The following is a 25,203-nucleotide window of genomic DNA, read 5'->3' as shown; positions in this document are numbered from 1 at the left end:
TGAATACCATCACGGATGCAGGCTTATTAATCCTTATTACGGAATACGTGATTCCAGAATTCAGATGGAAAAAACACTGTGTTGAATACCATCACGAATGCAGGCTTATTAATCCTTATTACGGAATACGTGATTCCAGAATTCAGATGGAAAAAACACTGTGTTGAATACCATCACGAATGCAGGCTTATTAATCCTTATTACGGAATACGTGATTCCAGAATTCAGATGGAAAAACACTGTGTTGAATACCATCACGAATGCAGGCTTATTAATCCTTATTACGGAATACGTGATTCCAGAATTCAGATGGAAAAAACACTGTGTTGAATACCATCATCACGAATGCAGGCTTATTAATCCTTATTACGGAATACGTGATTCCAGAATTCAGATGGAAAAAACACTGTGTTGAATACCATCACGAATGCAGGCTTATTAATCCTTATTACGGAATACGTGATTCCAGAATTCAGATGGAAAATTTAGGTTTGGTCAAAATGCACAGTCTGTAGTGGACGAAGGGTATGTAGATGAGGACACCGCTGAGGATGAAGAGGATGACGTACAGATACTCGATCTGGGGCTGGTCGACGGTGGGCGCCAGCACCAGGAAGACGGCGAAGATGAGAAGCAGGATGGGAATTACAATGGGCACCTGGGAGGGGAGGGGAGAAAACCCACCAGTCAGTCAGTCAGTCAGTCAGATCAAAACTGAAATTGAGGTCCGTGTGTAAAACACTGTGTTGAATACCATCACGAATGCAGGCTTATTAATCCTTATTACGGAATACGTGATTCCAGAATTCAGATGGAAAATTTAGGTTTGGTCAAAATGTGGGCTGTGAGGGAAACTATTAATACGAGTGTCGCCTACGTACAACAGACAGCCTCTCGAGTTCTACGCCCGGCTTTGCTTTCTTCCCGTCACTCGGGGTGGAGCGGTAACCGCACGTCAACAACGACAACGACGACGACGACAGAAACGGTGCCAAAACGCGAGTGAACAAACAACATACTCCGTATCGCACTTCGCAACAGGTAAAACGGGTGAGGCACCGGGGGCGGGGTGAGGTACACCCAAGGGGAACACACAAATTTCATAATCCAGAGTACAATACAGGACCGGGAGGGGGGGAGGGGAGGGGGTCCCACTTCAGGCATAAAGCTTTCCGCAGTTCACTGTGAATCCTCTCGTCTGTAGTTTATTAATCTTTCACTCAGATACTGACACAAAACAGGTCCCACAAGGACACGGGCGGTGAGCAATACTTTATTTTCATTTCAAATGATCTGTTTATCTTCACCAGAGGTCTGTACGATGACACACAATCCTGCATCAGATCACTCTGTACTGTATACAGTGTTGTCCAAAATGGCTAAACACAATGGAAGTCATACTTATTAAAAAAATTAACTGTAATACTTTTAGAATAAATATTTCATATAAAAATGTAGCTCATCATAGAATAATAAGTAAATAAGAATGTAAGTAAAAACATCGGAATGAAACGGCCCAATGTGAACTGTTAATTCTGTTAAAGTGTTTTATAACAGTCTGTTAAACAATTACATTAAATAAATACCCAGGAGGTGCCCAAGCTTGGAAATGAAGAACAACATTTACCATTTGAGTCATGAACTCTAAGCCAAAACTGTTTAATCATTTGTTTTTCTTTGGTGAGTTTTGTGAACCCTTCTAAAAAGTCTTTAATTTCAAGACTTTTTTCCACTCTTTATGCATTATGTATGTATGTATGTATGTATGTATGTGTGTGTGTGCGTGGGGGGGTGGGGGGCGTATATATGTATGCATTTTTCTTCTCAAGTATAAAATTTGTTTATATATACTTATTTATGTGGCAAGTATTCTATACTATGTAGCTTACAGATCGTAGATTCTAGAGCCTGAAATAACATTTTTACATTTTACAGTTAGGAATTAGTACCAGTTAAATTTATTTCCAGGACGTCAGCATCAATTCTAATTTCGGAACTGAAACTGAGCATGCGCAATGTAAAATAATTAACAAGCATGGGGGGGGGGGGGGGGGTTGGTGTTGGGGGGCAGGGGGAGCAGGGGGTAAATGGACTGCATTTATATAGCGCTTTTATCCAAAGCGCTTTACAATTGATGCCTCTCATTCGCCAGAGCAGTTAGGGGTTAGGGGTTAGGTGTCTTGCTCAGGGACACTTCGACACGCCCAGGGCGGGGTTTGAACCGGCAACCCTCCGACTGCCAGACAATCGGTCTTACCTCCTGAGCTATGTCGCATAGCTCAGTAGGCAAGCTCAGGGGGGGTGAGGCTGTTTTTGGGGGGGGGGGGTTAGAGGTTTTTTTCGGCAGGGGAGACCTCCAGGAAGAGCTGGAGGAAGACGGTGAGCTTGTCCAGCACCCCGGGACACAGTCTGTAGTGGACGAAGGGTATGTAGATGAGGACACCGCTGAGGATGAAGAGGATGACGTACAGATACTCGATCCGGGGCTGGTCGACGATGGGCGCCAGCACCAGGAAGACGGCGAAGATGAGAAGCAGGATGGGAATTACAATGGGCACCTGGGAGGGGAGGGGAGAAAACCCACAGTCAGTCAGTCAGTCAGTCGGTCAGTCGCTGGCAGGGTGACCTGAAAGCAGTAAGTCCAGACTTAAGCCTAATTTATACTCCGTCGCACGACGTCTTGCATTTACACTTCTGCAAAGCTCTCTGATGAGGGTTCTGTTGTCTCTATGGTAACAATACACCAAACTCCTCACAATTAGTTTAAAGTTTAAAGTACCGTAAACCTGGCTTCACCCGCTGCCATTTCTGATTACGTTCTTTTTTTATTTGGCGTGAACGAGGCACTTTCTATAGACGTCAAAAGCCAGAATCTGAGTCTGTCAATACATGTGGTTTACCCTGGTGGTGGACAGGCCGTGATTCAGGAACAAATCAATTGGCTTCAGACTTTTAGGTCCAACAGCAACACTGAAAACGCATGCGTTACCCAATACCGCCCCCTTGTGTTTAGTGTGTGTCATTACAGTTCTGAGGTAATCCTTTCAATCGGAACTTGATTGGCACAGTGTAGACACTACAACATGGGCACTCCCCAGTCTCTGAGATAATGTAAAAAAAAAAAAAAAAAAAATTTTAATCTTTTCTTGTCCGAGTCAAATCATAAAATTCACGGGATTATGTTTTTACTACCCATTCCCCACACATTTCTGCATGTTGCAGTGTTTCTTGTGAATTTCTCTTCAGTGTTCGTGTGCTAGACCTCCAGTATATTGACTGTGGTTATTGCTGCCCTTTGTGTGCCTTGAAATATATGCTGTGAGTAAGTTTATTTAAGAGCACGTTGACTTGAATGAATAGCACTTCATAAAACAGAAGCAGTAATAATAAGAACGTACGGTATGTTAATGGCAGACTATACACAGTGGGTTTATAAATGTTTAGTGAATGCTAGCTTATTACATTACATTACATTACATTATAGGCATTTAGCAGACGCTCTTATCCAGAGCGACGTACAACAAGTGCATAGGTTTCAAGATGTAGAGGCGCAAAAGAAACACTAGAGTGAAGTAAGGATCGTAGTGCCAGAAGTGACCACATCGATCAGGACTCCAACCCTGTAGAGTAAGCTTGTTCAGCAGCAAGAATCCTACCAAGTACAAAGTACAAACTAGCACTGGAATCACACCTAATCATACAAAAACAATCCTACCAGATACACTAACATAATCAAATTATCCTAGCTAGGTACAATGAGCTGAACTATAGGCTAGGGAGGGGTGGGGAGAGGTGCAGCCTGAAGAGATGAGTCTTCAGTCTGCGTTTGAAAGTGGTGAGATTCTCTGCTGTTCTAACCATCACGGGGAGGTCATTCCACCAGCGAGGGGCCAGGACAGACAGCAGACGGGAGCGGGAAGTGCAGACGCGAAGAGGGGGAGGTGCCAAGCGTCCAGAGGTGGCAGAACGGAGAGGTCTGGCTGGTGTGTAGGGTCTGATGATCCTCTGAATGTACCCTGGTGCTGACCCCTTAGCTGCCTGGTATGCAAGCACCAAGGACTTAAATTTGATGCGAGCCATAACAGGCAGCCAGTGGAGGTCAGTGAGCAGGGGGGTGACATGGGAATGTCTGGGAGGTTGTAGACCAGACGCGCTGCAGCATTCTGGATGAGCTGCAGGGGTCTGATGGCGGATGCTGGCAGACCAGCCAGTAGCGAGTTGCAGTAGTCCAAGCGGGACAGGACCATCGCTTGAACCAGGAGCTGGGTTGCGTAGGTGGTGAGGAAGGGGCGGATTCTCCGGATGTTGTACAGGAAGAACCTGCACGTTCGACTCACCGCCGTGATGTTCTGGGAGAGGGACAGTCTGTTGTCCATCACCACTCCAAGGTTTTTTGCGGTGGGTGATGATGACACCACAGTGTCCCCCAGGGAAATAGAAAAGTCAAGAAGGTTAGAGGATGGAGCAGGGATGAAGATCATCTCCGTCTTGCCTGGGTTCAGCTTAAGATGGTGGTTATCCATCCAGCTCTGGATGTCCCTCAGGCAGGCAGAGATGCGAGCAGAGACCTGAGTGTCAGAAGGCGGGAAGGAGAGAAAGAGTTGGGTGTCATCGGCATAACAATGATAGGACAACCCATGGGCAGAGATTACAGGACCAAGAGATTGGGTGTACAGGGAGAATAGGAGGGGACCAAGGACAGAGCCCTGGGGAACTCCTGTGGCAAGGGGGCGAGGTGCTGATACTGCACCAGCCCAGGCGACTTGGAAGGAGCGACCGGAGAGGTAGGACTCAATCCAGTCAAGTGCTGTGCCACAGATCCCCATAGTTGCCAGGGAGGACAGGAGGATGGGATGGTTGACGGTGTCAAAGGCGGCAGAAAGGTCTAGGAGGATCAGGACAGATGAATGGGAGGCTGCTTGTGCGGCGTGAAGCGACTCATTGACCGAGAGGAGTGCGGTCTCTGTCGAGTGGCCAGGTCTGAAGCCAGACTGGTAGGGGTCTAGGAGGTTGTTCAGGGAGAGAAAAGAGGAGAGTTGATTAGAAGCAGCTCGTTCAATTGTTTTGGATAGGAAAGGGAGAAGGGAGACAGGACGGTAGTTCTGGATGACAGAGGGGTCCAGAGTGGGCTTTTTCAGCAGTGGGGTGACGTGGGCCAGCTTGAAAGAGGAGGGGAAACGTCCAGAAGACAAGGAGGAGTTCACGAGGGAGGTGACATATGGGAGGATGTCAGGTGTGATGGTCTGGAGGAGAGAGGAAGGGATGGGGTCAAGAGCACAGGTGGTAGGGCGGTGGGAGAGTAGGAGCTGGGAAACATCAGAGTCAGTGAGGGGAGATTATTATGTCCGACAGGAACAAACACAAACATTCACAAAATAAGGGGTGTGTTTTTTTTTTTGTTTTTTTTTTTTTGAAGACTCATTTGACAAATTTGATAATTCCATTCAATTCCAGAGAATAGAAACTGATAATTCCATTCAATTCCAGAGGAGAATAGAAAGTGATAATTCCATTCAAGTCCAGAGGAGAATAGAAAGTGTCACCTGTGTGATCTGGGAGAGGTCGAAAATGAAATGCACTTTTTGTTCTATTGTCCATCATATCATAATTTTAGATATAGGATTTTTCCTTAAAATGTTTACTGAATGGCCTGATTTTTCTGTCTGATGAATGTAGACTTCATTGCCTGTTTAGACAAAGTGTTTCACCGAGCTCAATTTGTGTTAGATGCTTACCAGCAGCGTGCGAGGGCGCTTTATGTTTGATGTGTTTAAGGCACAGGCTGTGCCCCAAATATGCCTAAGTTATGTGTTAAAGCTGTAAATGTCTAAGGAGCAGGATTATGTTCACACTTGGGCTGACATTCATTGACATGAATGGAATTGTATTACATTTGTACTGGCTCTCATTATGCTATGTTATTGCTCTTGTTTGTTATGTTTGTAGTGTCTTGTAAGCCCATGTGGGCTGGGCACCTTTTGGTGCGTGACACTTTGAAAAAATAAAAACCTAAACCTAAGCGTAATTTTCTGGATGAAGAACGCACCTGGACTGGCCGACGCGGCGGCGTTCTCACCTTGTACGGCCTGTGAAGTTCCGGCTTCTTGATTTTCAGGTAGAGCAGTCCGGAGACGGTCGTTCCGTAGAAGATCCACGCGGTGAAGCTGGAATCGTATCGAAGGGCAAACGGGCAGCAGTGCAGTGTAATGGGTAAGGAGCTGGTCTCGTAACCTGAAGGTCGCGGGTTCGATTCCCCAGTATGACACTGCAGTTCTACCCTCGAGCATGGTACTTAACCTGCATTGCTTCAGTGTATATCCAGCTTCATAAATGGATGCAATGTAAATACTATGTAGAACTTGTGTACAAGAACCCACACGGACTTGGGGAGAACATGCAAACTCCACACAGAAAGGCCCTGGCTGGGAATTTGAACCCGAGACACTACTTTCCATGGGGCAACAGTGCTGTCCACTGCACCATCTTAGCACACCCCAAAACGATAGGGGGGTTGCTCCAGACCGCATAAACGGAAAATGAAAAAAAAAACACATAGGACTGCCTGCAGAGTTCTATTTCAAAACTTGCAGTCGAGTAGCCAACTTCCAATCACCTCGCTATTGAAGGACGAAGCCCGTTCACACAGAGAAGCATCGGTGTAATTCCACACTGAGCGGGCACTCTTATACAAAACAACATTTTTATATATTAACTCATTCATACAGCTGGATATTTTTTTTTCTGAAGTGATTCAGTTTAAGTAACTTGTAATGGTTACCCACCAGATGGGCAGCAGTCCCGCAACCTTTGATTTCCAAGCCCAGCTCCCGAGCCACTGCACTTATACTGCCACACTATTTCCAATGCCTTCATGTAACAGTAACTTTTATTGACTGGGCTGAGACAGAAAAATTATTGATAGGATCGAGGCAGTTAAGAGATAGCGGTTTAAAGATTTAAAGATTACAAGGATACGACTCTTTCCCGCTCTATTGCTGTAGTTCCCAGCAATTATTTACAAAAACCCAATAAAAAAACACATGGCATGTGTCCATTTCCAAAATGGGATTAAGCGTCAGTTAGACAACACTACTTGGACATTAGTGAGGCCAGTATGATCTTAAATCAAAAGGACAGTACGTCTTCAATTTCACACCGAACCAAGTAAATGAAAAATGTCTATTACAGTTTTGATGTCACATCTTGTTAACAACGACACCAGAGAAACGTGCTGTACTGACAACCAATGAAGGTGAGGCACAACTGGCTCTGGACCGGCACCCAGCGATGAGCGGGGCTTCAGTCGGCTGGGCAGAATAAGGCAAATAAATAAAAAAAGTGCTGTGTGATGAGCAACCAGCAGGGGGCAGTGTGGCGTACCTGAAGTAGCTGACGATGCTCTGGAAGTCCCCGGGGATGAGCACCACCAGGGCAAGCGCTGTGGTGAAGATGAGGGCCGGCGAGGGAGTCAGCCGATGGACGTGCGCCATCGCCAAGATATCCGGCTGAGACAGGAGCGCAACCCGACAACAGTCAAAGAGCAGCCCAGCGAGGAGAGAGAGAGAGAGAGAGGGCGTCAGGGCCTTCAGGATGAGCCGAACTCAAAGAGCAGCCCAGCGAGGAGAGAGAGAGAGAGAGAGAGAGAGAGAGAGAGAGGGCGTCAGGGCCTTCAGGATGAGCCGAACTCAAAGAGCAGCCCAGCGAGGAGAGAGAGAGAGAGAGAGAGAACCAGGGCCTTCAGAATGAGCCAAACTCAAAGAGCAGCCAGGTGAGGAGAGAGAGAGAGAGAGAGAGAGAGAGAGAGAGAGCCAGGGCCTACAGGATGAGCCGAACTCAACCCTCAGCCCATCCCAGGGTCACCGTTCATCTACAGCAGGGGTCTCAGGAAAAAAGTCTCAAATCCTGGAGGGGCTGTGTCTGCTGATTTTTGATGTCTTCCTGCACTCAAGTGCTGAACTTAAGTCATCGACTGGCTAAAAACACCGCACATCGCGTTTCTACGGCCTAGGTTGGCTGCTCGGCAAACTCAGTGAACACCGTTAAGACTCCACAAAGCCCGTTTCTAAAACCTAAATTAAGCTGCTGATTGTAAGGAAATGACTTTGGCTCCAGCAGCTGGGTCTGTCAGCACAAGCATACTTTAAGGTACAATAAATGTCGAGCCTGTAGATCAGGGTTCTCAAACTGCAGTCCTGGAGGTCCAACAGTCTCTGCACCTGATTCATTTTAGCCACTGATTCAAACAAACATTCAAAATTGTGAGGGCAGTTAGTTCCAACCTTTTTATGTGCTGCCTGCATTGAGACCAGGGAGAACGGACGCACACGGTCACATTGACCACCGGTTGAAAGCAAACCATCAAAACACACAGACACTGTAGCCCTCCAGGATTTGAGTTTGAGATGCTCGGATTACTTCATAAATCAAAAGCAGTTCTCGATGATCAGGACTCTGACTCCAGACTATATAGCACCTTCACTGAAATGTATGGGGGAAAAAAAAAGGAAATACAGATGGAAATTTCTAGGAGACATGTCCGCTCCTTGACACCTTTATTGGTGGTCTGCTCGGTGTTTGGGGCAGGTGTGGAGGTCTCACCATGTGCCCCTCCCTGGCTGCCACGAAGCAAATGCGTCCCGCGCTGAAGAAGGTCCCGTTGAGGGACCCGAAAGCGGACAGCGCTGCCGCTATGGACATGAGCCAGCCCCAGCTCCCCAGCACCTTGTTCCTGCCAACCAATGAGAAAAAAGAGTTAGCCATTCCTGACCGACCAATCCAAACCCAAGCCCCCCCCCCCCCCCACTTAAGCTTCAGTCGCTTGATGTGAGAAAACGGCATGCTGGTATTGCTCTCTATAAGTTCCATCCATCCATCCATTATCTATGCCCGCTTATCCTGAGCAGGGTCCATCCATTATCTATACCCGCTTATCCTGAGCAGGGTCCATCCATTATCTATACCCGCTTATCCTGAGCAGGGTCCATCCATTATCTATACCCGCTTATCCTGAGCAGGGTCGCGGGGGGTTGCTGGAGCCTATCCCAGCGTGCATTGGGCAATACTCTATAAGATGACAATGGTAATCATAATAGTAATTGTGCAATATCATAATGGATTCGTGATTTCTAATCCAATAATTCCTTAATAAGGGTGGCAGGGTAGTGTAATGGGTAAGGAGCTGGTCTTGTAACTGAAAGGTCACAGGTTCGATTACCAGGTAGGACACTGCCATTGTACCCTTGAGCAAGGTACTGAACCTGCATTGCTTCAATATACTGTATATTCACCTGTGTAAATGGCTGCAATGTAAAATGCTATGTAAAAGTTGTGTAAGGCGCTCTGTATAAGGGCGTCTGCTAAATGCCTGTAATGTAATGTAATAAAATGCACGAACTCATAGCACCTTACACTAAAGTAAACCACAGCATCGCACTGCTACACTCACTACACATTAGCTTAGGTTGTAAGTTAGGAAATCATCAAGCCCAATGAAACCGGGGGATGGTTAGGGTGTGGAAGCCAGGCTGGGAACTTCGCCAGGGCTAGTGGGGAACCTGCTGCACGTTGAGATCTTCACTGACCAAGAGTCACTTTACTCCGTCTGAGCAAAGCGACGCGTCCAGAGCGGCTCGCAATGGAGACGCAAGCGCAAAGGGTTAGGGTTCACCGTGCCCTCAGGAGGACCTCGGTTTAATGCCTCACCTAAAATGAGGGGTACATTAGGCCGAGGAGACGCCCACTTTTTCCCCAGCATTTCATCTTTCAGCGACTGAAAATATCCGTCCTGGCGGGATTCCTAAATTCTTAAATTGTCCGGTTCAGGTTTTGCTCGTTCCATAGACCATTTATAAACAAACAAATACCCTAGCATTAAGTTCAGAACATTCCTCTTTTTTTAAAATTCAATATGTGGTCGCTCGAGGACACGTGTACACATGAATGCAAAGAATGGCCTTTGCAATGATTCTGGGTAACGTAGTCTTTGCGTGTGCCGTCGGCCATTTCTTTGACATTACCCCCAGGTGACAGCCACAGCACGGGATGACATCAGCTCATGAGGTGTCATGGCGGCCAGGTAGCTCACGTTGACCAACAGGTATATCACTGTTACCATGGGGACGGCGATCATCACCGCCCTGGGCAGGTTCACCTGAAAGGAATTTGTCAGAGAGCAAGAAGGATATTTAAAATTTACAAATTTACCAAACTATTTCCAACCTGTAAACCCAAATCAGAATTTTCTCGCAGGAAAATGCTTCATATTTAAATAGTACCACAAAAGTGAAAATGTACAAGAAACATGGGTGATCATGGTTATTCATTCAAACATAAAATATTTTCCCCATACGGACTCATCTTCACAAGGTAAATAAAAAGACCGGGAAAAAAAACTGGTAAAATGCATGGTTGCAGCTTTTATTCGGGCTACAATGTAAAGCAGAATTGCAAAGCCATCAGTATCAGAATCATGGCTAATGATTCTGGCTAAGAACTTCCATATTGTGCATTCATAAGTTATATTACCCAGTTGCCAACACAAATAAGCTGGAATGGGACAGGACGCATATAGACACAGCAGTGGAATCCTCTTTCAGCGACGTTCACAACGCTTCTGTCACACGTCAGAAGACACGAAAGAAAAACATTCTGATTCCAAGTTACATTACAGGCATTTAGCAGACGCTCTTATCCAGAGCGACTTACATTGTATTCAATTATACAGCTGGATATATATTAGAGCAATGCAGGTTAAGTACCTTGCTCAAGGGTACAACAGCAGCGTCCTGTCGGGGAATCGAACATGCGACCTTTAGGTTACAAGACCAACTCCTGAGCCATTATACCACGCTGCCGCCCAAGTCTTACCTCAGGTCGTTTCAGCTCCTCGGTCACACAGTTTATATTGCTCCAGCCGCCATACGACCAGAGCCCCTGGTAAAATGACATCCCGATCGCGTTCAGCCCCAGATGCGTGCCCGCGAAAGCGTCCTGGAAGCTTCCGGTCGACCCCTGCTCCAGGAGCACCAGCCCCCCGATCGCGATGACCGCGAGGGCCGCCACCTTGGCCGCCAGGAAGACCACCTGGATGGACATGGCCAGGCGCACGTTGAGCACGTTGGCGGCGGACACGACCAGGATGCACGCGGCGGCCACGCACTTCACCACCAGCGGCGGCGGCGGGCAGCCGTCGTAGAAGGGCGCCACGATGTACTCGGCGAAGGCCAGGCCCATGGCCGCGACGCTCGACGGCTTGCCCAGGAGGCAGAAGTTGAAGGCGGCCAGGAACGCCGGGGCTCGGCCGTGGATGCGCAGGATGTACACGAAGTCGCCGCCGGACTCCCGGACGACGGTGCCCAGCTCGGCGTAGGACAGCGCGCCCAGCATCGCCACCCCGGCGCACAGGGTCCAGATCACCAGGCTGGCGCCGGGGCTGCCGACGTTGCGCAGCACGAACTGCGGCGACATGAAGATCCCCGACCCGATCATGGTGCCGGCGACGAGGGACACGCCGCCGACCAGCCCCACCGCCCGCCTCAGGCTCAGCTTCTCCGCTTTGTTGGCGTCCATCGTGGCCTCGCGCGACTTCCCACAATCCCCCGCACACTCGCCCTGTAATCCCCTCTCTTTCTTTTTAGCCTTCGGAGGGCGAACGCGAGAAGAGAAAGCAAGCGAACGGACTGCTGCGTACCCTTCGGCTGCAACGGAACGACTGATTTCGACGCGCATATGTAGGAAAAACTGAATACGCGCGGCGTTTCGGATTGGGTAAAAGTGCTGAGTAAATATTAACTTTGCAATGCGTCACCGTTCCATCGCCACGACGTTTTTATGACTATATACCGCAGATCCTACCAAAGATTAGCTCGTCCCAACACAATCAGTGTCTAATTGATGACCAGGGTGTCCGAACAGGGGAGCAGTAAGGCGGGGGGGGGGGGTTAAGACAATTTTAATGACCCTTGCTGACAGGGCCCTCAAACACAGGATTGAATAACGAATTATTCATCAGTTATTGAAATTGGCATGAAAATAATATTTCGCTTCCTTGTTCTTGGCAAACAAAATAACCACCAGACACCCCCCCCCCCTTCACATTAAATGGTGTAGTCCAACCGTCTCAAACCTCTGACAGTACTTGTAATAAGTTGCTATTCTGAGAATTTCGAGTTAATGCAAAGTGTTATCATGTCTCCTAAGGAGTGCTGTAAGGGGAGGGATTCAGACGATTCCAAGAAAGCTTACTGACAGAGGCCCTTAACAAATATACATAGGATATAGGATTTAATTTAACTAAAAGTTTATTTTTCTTTTCTTGTTTTTTTGGCAAAAAATCTACCACCCAGACAGCCTCTGTATAAATCGCTGGCGGTGCCCCTGGGAGCAGATGTGGCGTAGGTAAGTAGTAAGGTCACTGCAGGATTTGTCTGCTGTTAAGATCCATAACCTCTGCAGCCCTATCCCTCCTGCCCTCTAGCAGTGTGGGCAGTCCTAGGGGGCAGGAGGGACAGGGCTGCATAGGACAGGGCCACAATCACAAACTCAGCTCTTGCAACAGAATTGTTTCTGGCCAGAGATACCCCACATGTTCCCTTATCTGTGCACAGGGCAGTAAATAGCAGTGAAACAAAAGGAGCCTATGCACCTCCAATCATTTATTACACCCCACACCACATCATCATAAAACATCATCATCATCATTATTTTTGAATATATTCCACGGTTATGGTGTCTCGTTTATCTTTGCATAAAAAAAAATTATTTACCCTTTCGTCTTTCAGAACAGCACCTCGATCACCAAGTAAATCATTCAGAAAAAAAGTTGTATAAATGTCCATATGTAATGTATTTACATTACATTCACTTCCAATAAATCCAATCATTATGGTAATTCATGTAAACGCATGTTTTTGTGATGTAAGATGCCTCCACTCGTATTCAAGCTAAAACTGTTTGCTAGGTCTGGTGCCATTTTTAACTGAATCTGACAAAGAGTCCACTTAGAACATGGCCAGCGTATCTGACCACCCGATGTTCTCTTTATGTACAGGAGTTCTTTGGTCAGCAGACTCTTGGTTTGGTTCCTATCTTTCAGATAGGCCCTACCAGGTCACCTGAATGGGGTCTGTCTTTGCACCTCACCTCGTTGTTACAGGAGTCTCACAGGGATCTGTACTGGAGCCTCTGCTGTTCTCTCTATGCACTAAATCTCTTGATACAGTCCTTTATTCACACGGTTTGTCCTATCACTGTTATGCAGACGATATGCGGTCACTCCACTGGCTACCGGTCGCTGCCAGGATCAGGTTCAAAGTCCCGACCCTCGCCTGCACTGCAGCCGACAGGACGGCCCCTGTCTACTTGCAGGACATGATTCGATTCTATATGCCTGCTCGACCACTCCGCTTGCACCCCCTCCTACCCAAGTAAAGGGATCATAGAGCTTCTCCACCCTAGCTCCCCAGTGGTGGAACGAACTCCCTGTCCCTCTTCAGACCTTTCTCTCACTACCCATCTTCCTACATGGTCTGAAGACGCATCTCTTCAGACTATACCTGGACTAACTACCACCACTCTGTAACATTTCACTTCAAATCCCCCCTTTCATGACACTCATGTTACATGTACCCCCATTCCAGCCCTTTTTGTAATTTGTATTTGTCCTAATATTGTAGTTTGTTCTTCTCCCGAGTTTGGCTTGGCATGAGTTAGGTCAGAGTAGTGTTCACTGTGTGAACTTAATTGTGTTCTTGGCTTGAAGTAGCTGTACAAAATGAGTACTCAGCAATGTAATCATTGTGGTGTGGACTGTTTATACTCATGATATGACCAAAAGTATCTGGACACCCCTTGGTCTGGGACTGTGTTTTATGATTTTGGCTAGGCCCATTAATGTAGTTCCAGGGAAGGCAAATCTTAATGCTACAGCATACGATCACATTCTAGATGATTCAATGCTTCCCCAACACTTTGGGGAAGGCCCTTTCCTATTTCAGTATGACAATGCCCCCGGGCACACAGCAAGATCCGGACAGGACACATAGACACAGCGGTGGAATCCTCTTTCAGTGACGTTCACAACGCTTCTGTCACACGTCAGAAGACACGAAAGAAAAACATTCTGATTCCAAGTTACATTACAGGCATTTAGCAGACACTCTTATCCAGAGCGACTTACATTGTATTCAGTTATACAGCTGGATATATATTAGAGCAATGCAGGTTAAGTACCATGCTCGAGAGTACAACAGCAGCGTCCTGTCGGGGAATCGAACATGCGACCTTTAGGTTACAAGACCAACTCCTTAGCCATTATACCACGCTGCCGCCCAAGTCTTACCTCAGGTCGTTTCAGCTCCTCAGTCACGCAGTTTATATTGCTCCAGCCACTATACGACCAGAGCCCCTGGTAAAATGCCATCCCGATCGCGTTCAGCCCCAGATGCGTGCCCGCGAAAGCGTCCTGGAAGCTTCCGGTCGACCCCTGCTCCAGGAGCACCAGCCCCCCGATCGCGATGACCGCGAGGGCCGCCACCTTGGCTGCCAGGAAGACCACCTGGATGGACATGGCCAGGCGCACGTTGAGCACGTTGGCGGCGGACACGACCAGGATGCACGCGGCGGCCACACACTTCACCACCAGCGGCGGCGGCGGGCAGCCGTCGTAGAAGGGCGCCACGATGTACTCGGCGAAGGCCAGGCCCATGGCCGCGACGCTGGACGGCTTGCCCAGGAGGCAGAAGTTGAAGGCGGCCAGGAACGCCGGGGCTCGGCCGTGGATGCGCAGGATGTACACGAAGTCGCCGCCGGACTCCCGGACCACGGTGCCCAGCTCGGCGTAGGACAGCGCGCCCAGCATCGCCACCCCGGCGCACAGGGTCCAGATCACCAGGCTGGCGCCGGGGCTGCCGACGTTGCGCAGCACGAACTGCGGCGACATGAAGATCCCCGACCCGATCATGGTGCCGGCGACGAGGGACACGCCGCCGACCAGCCCCACCGCCCGCCTCAGGCTCAGCTTCTCCGCTTTGTTGGCGTCCATCGTGGCCTCGCGCGACTTCCCACAATCCCCCGCACACTCGCCCTGTAATCCCCTCTCTTTCTTTTTTAGCCTTCGGAGGGCGAACGCGAGAAGAGAAAGCAAGAACACGAGCTGCTGCGTACCCTTCGGCTGCAACGGAACGACTGATTTCGACGCGCATATATAGGAAAAACTGAATACGCGCGGCGTTTCGGATTGGGTCAAAGTGCTGAGTAAATATTAACTTCGCAATGCGTTACCGTTCCATCGCCACAACGTTTTTATGACTATACTTACCGCAGATCCTACCAAAGATTAGCTCGTCCCAACACAATCAGTGTCTAATTGATGACCAGGGTGTCTGATGTGTGCGAACAGGGGAGCAGTAAGGCGGGGGCATTAAATGGTGTAGTCCAACCGTCTCAAACCTGACAGTACTTGTAATAAGTTGCTATTCTGAGAATTTCGAGTTAATGCAAAGTGTTATCATGTCTCCTAAGGAGTGCTGTAAGGGGAGGGATTCAGACGATTCCAAGAAAGCTTACTGACAGAGGCCCTTAAAAAATATACATAGGATATAGGATTGAATTTAACTAAAAGTTTATTTTTCTTTTCTTGCTTCTTTGGCAAAAAATCATGTTACCTGTACCCCCATTCCAGCCCTCTTTGTAATTTGTATTTGTCCTAATATTGTAGTTTGTTCTTCTCCCGAGTTTGGCTTGGCATGAGTTAGGTCAGAATAGTGTTCACTGTGTGAACTTAACTGTGTTCTTGGCTAGAAGTAGCTGTACGAAATGAGTATCGTACCTTATTGAACCTGTGTTATGTAGTTGTTCAATGACCATGATATGCACTTTTGTACTTTTGTAGGGGCGACATAGCTCAGGAGGTAAGACCGATTGTCTGGCAATCGGAGGGTTGCCGGTTCAAACCCCGCCCTGGGCATGTCGAATTGTCCTTGAGCAAGACACCTAACCCCTAACTGCTCTGGCGAATGAGAGGCATCAATTGTAAAGCGCTTTGGATAAAAGCGCTATATAAATGCAGTCCATTTACCATTTACATCGCTTTGTATAAAAGCGTCTTCTAAATAAATGTAATGTAATGTACACAACTCTTCTTCTCTTTCCCTCCCTCTGCAGTACAGGTCAACAAGAGAATGTCTTCCTGCTTGGCTGACATCTCAACTTGGATGGCCAGGCAACTCCACTAATTAAAAAAAAAAAACATTGCAAAATAACATTCGTCTTTATCACATTGCGTTGACTCAAATGGGAAAGCAGGACTCTCTTTCCAGGTGTGCTGTTATATTCTGGCAGAGATTCTCACTCATTAAATTATTGCTTGTGGCCAAATTCACTGGTTCATATATTTATTCATTTACCTGGAAAACTCAGCAATGTAATCATTGTGGTGTGGACTGTTTATACTCATGATATGACCAATAGTATCTGGACACCCCTTGGTCTGTGACTGTGTTTTATGATTTTGGCTAGGCCCATTAATGTAGTTCCAGGGAAGGCAAATCTTAATGCTACAGCATACGATCACATTCTAGATGATTCTATGCTTCCCCAACACTTTGGGGAAGGCCCTTTCCTATTTCAGTATGACAATGCCCCCGGGCACACAGCAAGATCCGTAAAGAAATGGTTTTGTCGAGAACGGTGCGGAAGAACTTGACTGGCCTGCACAGAGCCTTGATCTCAACCCCATCCAGCACCTTCGGCATCAACTGGAAAGGCAACCGCGAGCCAGGCCTAATCGTCCAATGAGTGCCCGATCTCACTTCATTCATTGGCAGCACGTGAAGAATGTGCAGAGAATGTGCATATATTAACCTCTACTGAAATAACTTGGATGTCAACTGCATATTGAGTAAAGTTCAAACTGGTATTTCTTATTCAGACAGTTCTGTTGAACATTATCCAAATGTTATTCTGACCGCTGAAGTAAAAACACCTTTCTCACAAATATGGAAATAGATTCAACCAGAACAATGCACCTGCACCTGCACCAGCACCCCTCCCCCTCTTTTAAGTCACTATTGAGCAATACTTGCACAAGTGTACCTATGTGGCAGATATGTTTCTTTAAAAGCCAAAATTGGTCCACAAATTACACAGACATTGCCCACCTAGGTATAAATAACCCAAACAATTATTTTTTTTTCCAAATAGTAGGGTAGAAAATGTCCACCTTGTCTGGGAGCCTGTTCTCAAATAACACAGTTGCTTAGCGGAGAGACAAACTTACCTTATTCACCTTTTACCTGGAGAGTGTCAGAGATAAGGGATATTTTGCAACAAATAACAATGGGCCTCATTCATGAAAATACGTGTACGATCACATTCTGTAGATCATGTAAACTGCGTGTAAAAATGTTTCCAAGAACATTTTAGCATTCACCTTTTTTTCCTCATCTGTATTTGTTCATGGTTACTTCCTTATGCAAATCACAAACAGGATTGTGCATAAAATAGCCAGCATTCATCTCAAGCACCTGGGATATGCACAAAAACAAAGGACTGCACCTATGTCATGAATCTCATCTTGTTTTTTTCATAGTAACATTTTTAAGAACAAAAGTAAAAACAATTGTAGTTGTTCCAGTGACCTTTGATATGCACTTTTGTATGTCGCTTTGGATAAAAGCGTCTGCAAAATTTATGTAATGTAATGTAATTTAAGAAAAGATTTGTGAATGAGGCCCAATAATTTTTAATTTAAATAATTTTTTTCTGTTCTCTATGGGAACTCAGTGAACACAGGACATGAATTCGAAGTTTCAATACAAAAACATGCCTACCTCTGGACGCTTCAGTTCCTCAGTCACATAGTTCAGGTTGTTCCAGCCATCGTAGGACCAGAGGCCCTGGTAAAACGCCACTCCTATAGGGTTGACGCCCAAGCTCGTCCCCTCGAATGCGTTCTGCAAGCTGCCGGTGTGTCCGCCGGCGAGGAGAACCAGGCCCCCGAAGACTATCACCAGCAGGGCCAGCACCTTGGCCACCGTGAAGAACGTCTGGACGAACACGGCGACGCGGACGTTCAGGCAGTTGACCGCGCCCAGCGCGACGATCCCGAAAGCGGCGGCGGCCTTCACCACCAGTGGGGGCGGGGGGCAGTCTGGGAAGAACGGAGCCGCCGCGTACTCGGCGAAGCTCAGGGACATGCCGGCGATGCTGGCCGGCCTCACCGCCAGCACGGAGGTGTAGATGCAGACGAAGGCCGCCAGCTGGCCCGACGTGCGGAGGATGTAGACGTACTCCCCGCCCGACTCCTGGACGACGGTGCCCAGCTCGGCGTAGGACAGCGCGCCCAGCATCGCCACCACGCCGCACAGGGCCCAGATCACCAGGCTGGCGCCGGGGCTGCCGATCTCCAGCAGCACGAACTGGGGCGACATGAAGATCCCCGATCCGATCATGGTGCCGGCGATGAGGGACACGGCGCCGACCAGTCCCACCTCCCTTCTGAGGATCAGCTGTTTTGGGCCGTCTTTCGGTCCCGAACCCCCCGGGCCGGCCTTCTTCATTCTGTTACCAGCGCCTGGATCTCCTGGTGGGAACTGAAGAATCTGCCACCACCTGTATTCTTTGCATAGACTGCTTTGTTGCTGTTTTTGTTTTTGCGTTAATCAGATTAACCGACAGGGTCCAAGTTAAACTACGCGGTCGTTCCCTTGCACTTGGAACTGTACTTTCCTCTAGGGTTTTCAACACACTTGTTCCTGGTTATGGTTATACACTTTGTTGTACGTCGCTCTGGATAAGAGCGTCTGCCAAATGCCTGTAATGTAATGTAATGTTACCAACGCCTGGATCTCCTGGTAGGAACGGAAGCACCTGTCACTAGCGCCTGGATCTCCTGGTAGGAACTGAAGCACCTGTCACCAGCGTCTGGATCTCCTGGTAGGAACGGAAGCACCTGTCACCAGCGTCTGGATCTCCTGGTAGGAACTGAAGCACCTGTCACCAGCGCCTGGATCTCCTGGGACGACCTGAAGCACCTGTCACCAGCGCCGGGATCTCCTGGTACGACCTGAAGCACCTGTCAGCAGCGCCTGGATCTCCTGGTAGGAACGGAAGCACCTGTCACCAGTGCCTGGATCTTCTGGTAGGAACTGAACCACCTGTCACCAGCGCCTGGATCTCCTGGTACGACCTGAAGCACCTGTCAGCAGCGCCTAGATCTCCTGGGAGAAAATGAAGCACGCTTCCACGCAGCTGCTCCCTAACTGGGCAAAGTCGCACACATAATAACACTGTCCGTTAATAATTACATGACGGGCATGAAGTCCTGCATGCAAGGAGAAGTATGTTATTTAAGGGGTGTTATTTGTTTTGATGGCATGGGGTGTGACAGTTGCACACAAATACTACTTCACTTCAGTTTATTCTACTGAACAGCAGAGATTACATTCCATTTACTCACCCTGGGAATCAATGCAGTCTTTTTTGCCCAATTGTAGTGGCATGAAATCAGATCAGCGCAATAGTCTGAGAGTTGGCTGGCTTTGGTAGCCAGTAATATGAAAAAACCCCAAGAACATTGGCATAGAGACAGGGTTTACAAACAGGATTGGTAGGATTTATGTTGTTTTTTTTTTTTTACTAAGTATTAAACACAATCTCCCCCTACCTACAGCACAGCAGACGCCAAACTTAGCTGCTTTGCTAGCATTTTGTAATTCTGAAGAGGAATATGCAGGGCTGACTCAAGACTACTAGAGGCCCCAGGCAACATTTTCTTTGGAGACTTTTTTAAAAATAATTTTGGGGGGGTGCTTTTGCCAAACTAAAGCTGGCTTTTTAAAAAGTCTGTCACCCGTAGGTGTCATTCATTCACATTAAAGCCATTTTAATTTGTTACTGATTTTTACCAGGGCAACTTTTTTGGTTTGGTAAATACTGTAACTTATCAAACACATACTGGAATGATATTCAGTTAAAAGGAAGAAGATACAGCAACCCACTCAATGTTGCAACAGCGAGTGTAGCTTTAGTTTAGAAGGTTGATTCATAAATCTTTGCGGCTAAGAAAGCACAACCACGATTAAGTGTCTTTACCGTGTCCAGCCGTGACTTGCACTAAATAATATTGCCTAACATAGGGCCACATTTACAACTGAATCACGTGACATCAACTAGTTTAGTAAACAGGCTATTTAATGACTGAAAAATGCAGCCTAAAACAAACGCAACTTGAACAAAAAAAGAATTGATATAATTTGGTTATCGTACATCACTGAGCGTGCCATCAGCACAGACTTCAGTCGTTCATTTTATTTTTCGGTTAGCGAATAGACTAGATAAAGTTGGATTTTAATTTTTTTGTGGATGATTTTTATTTAATGCGCATGCGCCCTATAAGCGGTCGCGTTCGTCATGACGTAGACACCGTGCTGAAAGCTCCGCCCCCTGTCGCTGTCGCCATATTCCTGGAATTCTATTGCCCGTGGTTCAGTTCACAAGGGGAGGGGGGTTAGGGCCACAGTGCTACTCAACATACATCGTTCTACTAAAATCATTAAAAACACCGACCTCCACAAAACTAGACAAACTATACTGCTGTATTAAAAAAATATATAAAACATATCCATCGCCATCCGACAGCACGGCCCGTGAGTATCCCGTCCACCCCCTAATTCTGACAAAACGCACACCTTGTTGGATTCAAATCCGGGGTTATATCCGTGGGACCGAACGTCTATAACATTTTATTATTTTTTTATTTCCTTTTGTTTAGCGGGTAAGGGCCTCTTGTGTAGAGTAAGGAGGGGGGGCCATGTTGTTAGCGTAGTAACCCAGCAGCGACTGCTAGCTCGGTGGTGCTGTGTGTGGTTTTGTTTTGTTAGCTTGCACGCTAAAGGAGCCGATGTTGAATGTTCCGCCGACTATTTGGATTAATAATTCTAGCTGGTTGAATTAGGTGGATCTGTAACAGCACTGAAGCCGCTTTGTCGACCTGCGAAAGCTAGCCTGCTGCTACGTGTTATTGTGCGTACTAGCGAGCTAAGTTACTACCTAACTCAGTTCTTTATTTTTATTTTTAGCCAAGTTGTGCTAGTCAGCTAGCTAGCTTTTGAACCGAAAGGGTTAGAGGCCTGTAACGCTAGTTAGCGTATTAGCCATTTAGCTTATTCTTCTCCGTATCAAGGCAGCTGTAGCTTACCTGCTGTCTAGCTAAACTAATAACAGTTAGTCTTCTTGCGAACGTTAGTTCCTAAAATATTTTTAGCCGTCGATAAAACCGATCAGACTTACTCTGCTGATGTAAGTTGTTAACTATGAATTGTATGTGATGTATTGTACTAGTTAAGTTTTTCCAGAGTTGTAGCTAACACTACTAGCTTGCATTGTGTTTACTTGTTCTGCGTAGGAAAATGGCATGCTGTGTTTGTGAACATCATAACGCCATGGCTACGTTAGCAAGCTTTTTGGCTGGCTAACTAATTTTAAGTTTAGTCCGAATTGCATCTATATTGCATGTTCTCTAAAGTTGGTTGGATCCGTGTAGTTCTAACAATTTCAGTTAGTCTAGTTTATCAATTCCAACGGACTGCTTAAAATATGGCTAACGTTGGTTAGCCGTCTAGTTCAGTTTCTCGTCAATTCGGCTAGCTAGCAGGTTAGCCAAGTTGATGACTTGCCGTTTGTTTCCACTCCAGGTGTGTTAGCTAAAATGACACAAAAGTAAGTTCGTGTAAACTGGCTGGACATCTACGTAAACTGACAGAATTGTCTAAACTTACTAACTTAACCGACGGTAACACACATGTTTGGCAGGAAGGTAGCTAGGTAGCGCCAGTCGTCGGTTGTTTTTTTCGTGATAGCTTTGTTTCAAGTTAGCTAGCAACAATACAATGTTGCCGTTTCCCCTGGTGGAGCGGGGAAGGCCGCTGTCTTTCGTTTTCTTAAGCTCCTGTGCGTTGTTTGTTCACCACGCTTATGTTGCATTATGAAGGCAGGGCACAAATCGTTTAGAAAAGTATTTGTGCACTTTGTTGGCTCGTTGATTATTTCTTAATATTTGTCAAGTATGGCCAATTCCAACTAAACAGGAGTTACTGGCTGGCTAGCTGGTGTTTGTCTACTTTGCTTGCTAACTTCGCCAACTTGGCTTCAAGTTAGTCTTGGCGGAGTACTTCGCTTTGTCTGATTTTTTAAAAAGCCCAGATATAAACTGTTGCTGCTCATTTAATACTGATGCCTGGTAAACCACATTACCGTTTTGAAATCTATTAATTTATAGGTCTTGTGGTATGCATGCATCTAAGCATATAGCTAATAGCAGTAGCTGTACATTATGAGGCCTACTTGCCATCCGCATTAGTCATTTAAGATGCAATATGTGTGTGTGACAAGTCCTGCGCTTTTTAGGGACCTCCGGTGTCTTTTTGCATAACACACACATGCACACCTCCATCCTGCATCTTTTTATAGTCCAGTTTGTCCTAAGCTCTTCTCTGCAAGTGTAATTTAACACAAACACTGACTATTAGGCTCACTCTCGCGTCTTAATGCACTGGTCCTGCATGGTGCAAAGAGTTTTACTTTTTTCTTTTCTTTTTCTTTCTGTGAGTACAACTCGGTCTACTAATCCGTCTCTGATTCTAGTCCTGTGAGAGCCACCTGTAGCTGCTTAGGTGCTTGTAACTGTTTTAAACCCTGATCGAGATGAACTTGGCGTGTTATTGAACTCCTGTTCCCCTTCGGACTTTTTTCTTGACACCTCCCTGAATGTCTAATGTGGGGTGGAATCGCTCACCCAGAATTGAGGCGCTATAGTGATGTAATCAGGTACCGTAACGTGTTGTGGTAACCAGCAGCCCGTTACAGATTAACTCCGGGCATTTTTTATTTACATTACCTCTGTGCTCGGGGGGCCTCCCTGCGTTCTGAAAGCCGTTTTGTTTTAAACTGAATCTCCTTTGGGTTTGATGGTGAAAATGACACTTGTCGTTTCGCACGGCGATTCCTCTGTTAGATAAAGCAGTTGTAGACACACCTCAGGCCAGATTTGTGTATAAAATTAGGAATAGATTAATCATCTACAGCCGGGACCATCATAATCCTTAAATGGGTAATTTAAAAAAGATAAAAAAGATAAATAGATTTAAAAAAAGAGAAAAGACTTAACCTGAAGGATTAGAACTGATGGAACGTACAGAGTTTTTGAAACTGTTTAGCGTGTGTGATGAACGCGACAGTGCAAAATTAGAGTTTCTATGGCGTCTTCCTGTGGGTCACATGTGTCCTCCCACCCCCCCGCCCCCCACCCCCCGCTGCAGGTTTTTACGTGGAATGAGCATTCCATGTGTCCTCCTCGGCATGAATGAAGTGGGCTGGCAGGAGACGCGGAGCGGCATGCTACACGCTAACGGCGCGCAGGAGGCCGCAGGAGTCAGGGTGCCCGGGGCCGCCGGCGGGGGCGGGCCGGGCCCCGGGGGGCCCCCGCCTTCCCAGGCCCTGGACGGGGGCCCCATCCCCCACGCCCTGACCCCGGCGTCGGTCGCGGGCGTCCCGGGGCCCCAGCCCCCGCTCAGCGGGCGGTCCCAGGACGACGCCACGGTGGGCTACTTCTTCCAGAGGCAGCCGGGCGAGCAGCTCAGCGGCTACACCAGCAAGCATCGGTGGCCCACGGGGGACAGCATCCACGTCGACCAGGTACGGCCCGCTACCTCTCGCCCAGCTGGCTAACGCCGCACGCTCTCACAATGCCGCTGCCATGTAGTGGTGATGTTATTGCATTGACAGAACAGTCTAGTAACATTTTTGCTGGTCACAGCAGCTTAAAGGCTTGGGGGATACTTCAGTGCTGGTGTGCTTGGAAAATAGAGAACGTGCTCAGAACACAAGCGTATAGCCGTACTTTCCTGCTGTGTCCCGGTAGCTTCATTAGCCCAGGGAATGTCAGCCAGGTAAGGCAGTTTTAAAAATCACATGGGGGGGAGGGGGGGGGTACTTTCTCACAACCGCTTTAGCCTGCGGCTCACCTGGTTTAAAGGCTTAGCAGTACCCTCAGAATGGTTCGTTTAGAAAATGGAAAATGTTAAAGATGTAAAATTCCCCTCCGACACAACCTTTACCTGTGGTTCTCTGATTGGTTCACGTTGACCAGGTGGATCCAGGTTGGGAAACCTGACAGGATCCGGGCACCTCACGTGCCTCCTGTCTGCTGCAGTCTTGCCGAAGGCATCGCTTGGTCCGATCAGTTAAAAACCCTGAAACCTTAAGAAGCCTTTTTTTTTTTTTTGCAAAATACAGCCAATAGTTTTCTGACCTATCCCGTTGGTGCTGTGACAGCGAGTTTTAAAGTGAAAGCAGCTTTTTAAATAGGAGACTCAGACTATGATTCTAGCAAACATATGGCAGACTGGGAAAGGGTTGAATAGAGCGAGGTGTGGGGCGAGCGCGTGGTGAGAAGTGTGTCCCCCGGCACACCCTATCGCTGCTACAGTAAGTGCTGCTTCCTTTCCGGAAGCTTCCCTCTGGCAGCCATGTTGGATCGCAGCCCACCTAGCTTGGCAGCCTAGCAGTGCCTCGGCAGGGGGGTTTGTTTGGAAGATGGACTAATATTTAGGGCATAAGAACTCCCACAGTTGGTTTATACTTGTGTCACTGTGGGCCAGTACCTCTTTCTGGGCACATTTGTTGGATTTGGAAGGGGGGGATGGAGGGGGGGCCACACCGCTCGTGTGTTACCTTTCCAACGGGCCGCTTACCGTTGAGCCACATCTGTCCCGGCGGCTGAGGAGTGAACGGGACGCCATTCGGGCTCGTGCGAAAGGACAGGGTAGTGCGAAGCAGCCTCACACGCAAACGTTGACGTGAGGCTGTGAGGCTTTTGAAAGGTCAGCAGAATGTCCGTGTCACCGTGGAAGACCACATCCCCTGTGGTGAAGGTCTCAGCCGTAGGTGCAGAGTAGCTGGTGGAATCCGCTATGATCAGTTCTGTCATGATGTCTTCATAGGTGGTCTAGTTTGCCGAGTTTATTCTTCTCAGAGTACTGGGTGACATTATGAGGGGATCTGTATGTATCTGCATTAAATGCTAGATGTTTAAATTTATGAAACATGAAAGCAGCATTGAAGTTGTAAAATAGATGGTTCTTTTTTTTGTTTGTTTTTTTTGGGCGCTGCGCAGACCTGGTCTGTTTTAAGAGTGTAGAGTTTATG

At 47.4% G+C, this 25,203-nt stretch overlaps 2 protein-coding genes across 5 annotated transcripts in view; one reads left to right on the top strand and one right to left on the bottom strand.

Annotated features, from left to right (window-relative positions):
• Positions 1-424: 424 nt before the first annotated feature.
• On the bottom strand, positions 425-20,416 carry zmp:0000001267 (b(0,+)-type amino acid transporter 1). 4 transcript variants are annotated; one of them, XM_064303386.1, is made up of 8 exons: positions 18,868-20,416; positions 17,829-18,558; positions 10,017-10,150; positions 8,599-8,728; positions 7,381-7,505; positions 6,077-6,164; positions 2,355-2,558; positions 428-658 (listed from the first exon to the last, which is right to left on the bottom strand). In XM_064303386.1, the coding sequence occupies exons 2-8, from the start codon at positions 18,555-18,557 to the stop codon at positions 473-475; spliced, it is 1,596 nt and encodes a 531-aa protein (XP_064159456.1). In that variant the 5' UTR covers position 18,558; positions 18,868-20,416; the 3' UTR covers positions 428-472. The 4 variants fall into 4 exon arrangements, with proteins under 4 accessions (XP_064159476.1, XP_064159456.1, XP_064159446.1 ...); XM_064303376.1 differs by having other exon boundaries at positions 429-658; positions 17,829-19,259; positions 19,457-20,416; XM_064303406.1 differs by lacking the exons at positions 17,829-18,558; positions 18,868-20,416 and adding an exon at positions 14,339-15,873 and having other exon boundaries at positions 425-658.
• Positions 20,417-20,755: 339 nt separating this feature from the next.
• The window catches only part of pum2 (pumilio RNA-binding family member 2), a 43,456-nt gene continuing 39,008 nt past the window's right edge, over positions 20,756-25,203 (top strand). The window contains exons 1-2 of the mRNA XM_064303365.1: positions 20,756-20,773; positions 23,316-23,691. Of these exons, the coding sequence (XP_064159435.1) occupies positions 23,329-23,691 (363 nt within the window). The 5' untranslated portion in view covers positions 20,756-20,773; positions 23,316-23,328. The remainder of the gene's footprint in view (positions 20,774-23,315; positions 23,692-25,203) is intronic.

This window comes from Anguilla rostrata, chromosome 1 (assembly GCF_018555375.3).
Source record: "Anguilla rostrata isolate EN2019 chromosome 1, ASM1855537v3, whole genome shotgun sequence".
NCBI classification, from domain to species: domain Eukaryota; kingdom Metazoa; phylum Chordata; class Actinopteri; order Anguilliformes; family Anguillidae; genus Anguilla; species Anguilla rostrata.
Note: the sequence above shows the minus strand (reverse complement) of the source record. Positions and strands in the feature narration are given on the sequence as shown.

Bases quoted from the DNA above. Each gene is read 5' to 3' on its own strand.
- zmp:0000001267 (XM_064303386.1), bottom strand. From the start codon at position 18,557: ATGAAGAAGGCCGGCCCGGGGGGTTCGGGACCGAAAGACGGCCCAAAA. The intron at 7,506-8,598 runs GTGAGACCTCCA...CTCCTGTCTCAG, and splicing joins CAGCCAGGGAGGGGCACATG to CCGGATATCTTGGCGATGGC. The intron at 659-2,354 runs GTCTCCCCTGCC...CTCCCCTCCCAG, and splicing joins TCCTCCAGCTCTTCCTGGAG to GTGCCCATTGTAATTCCCAT.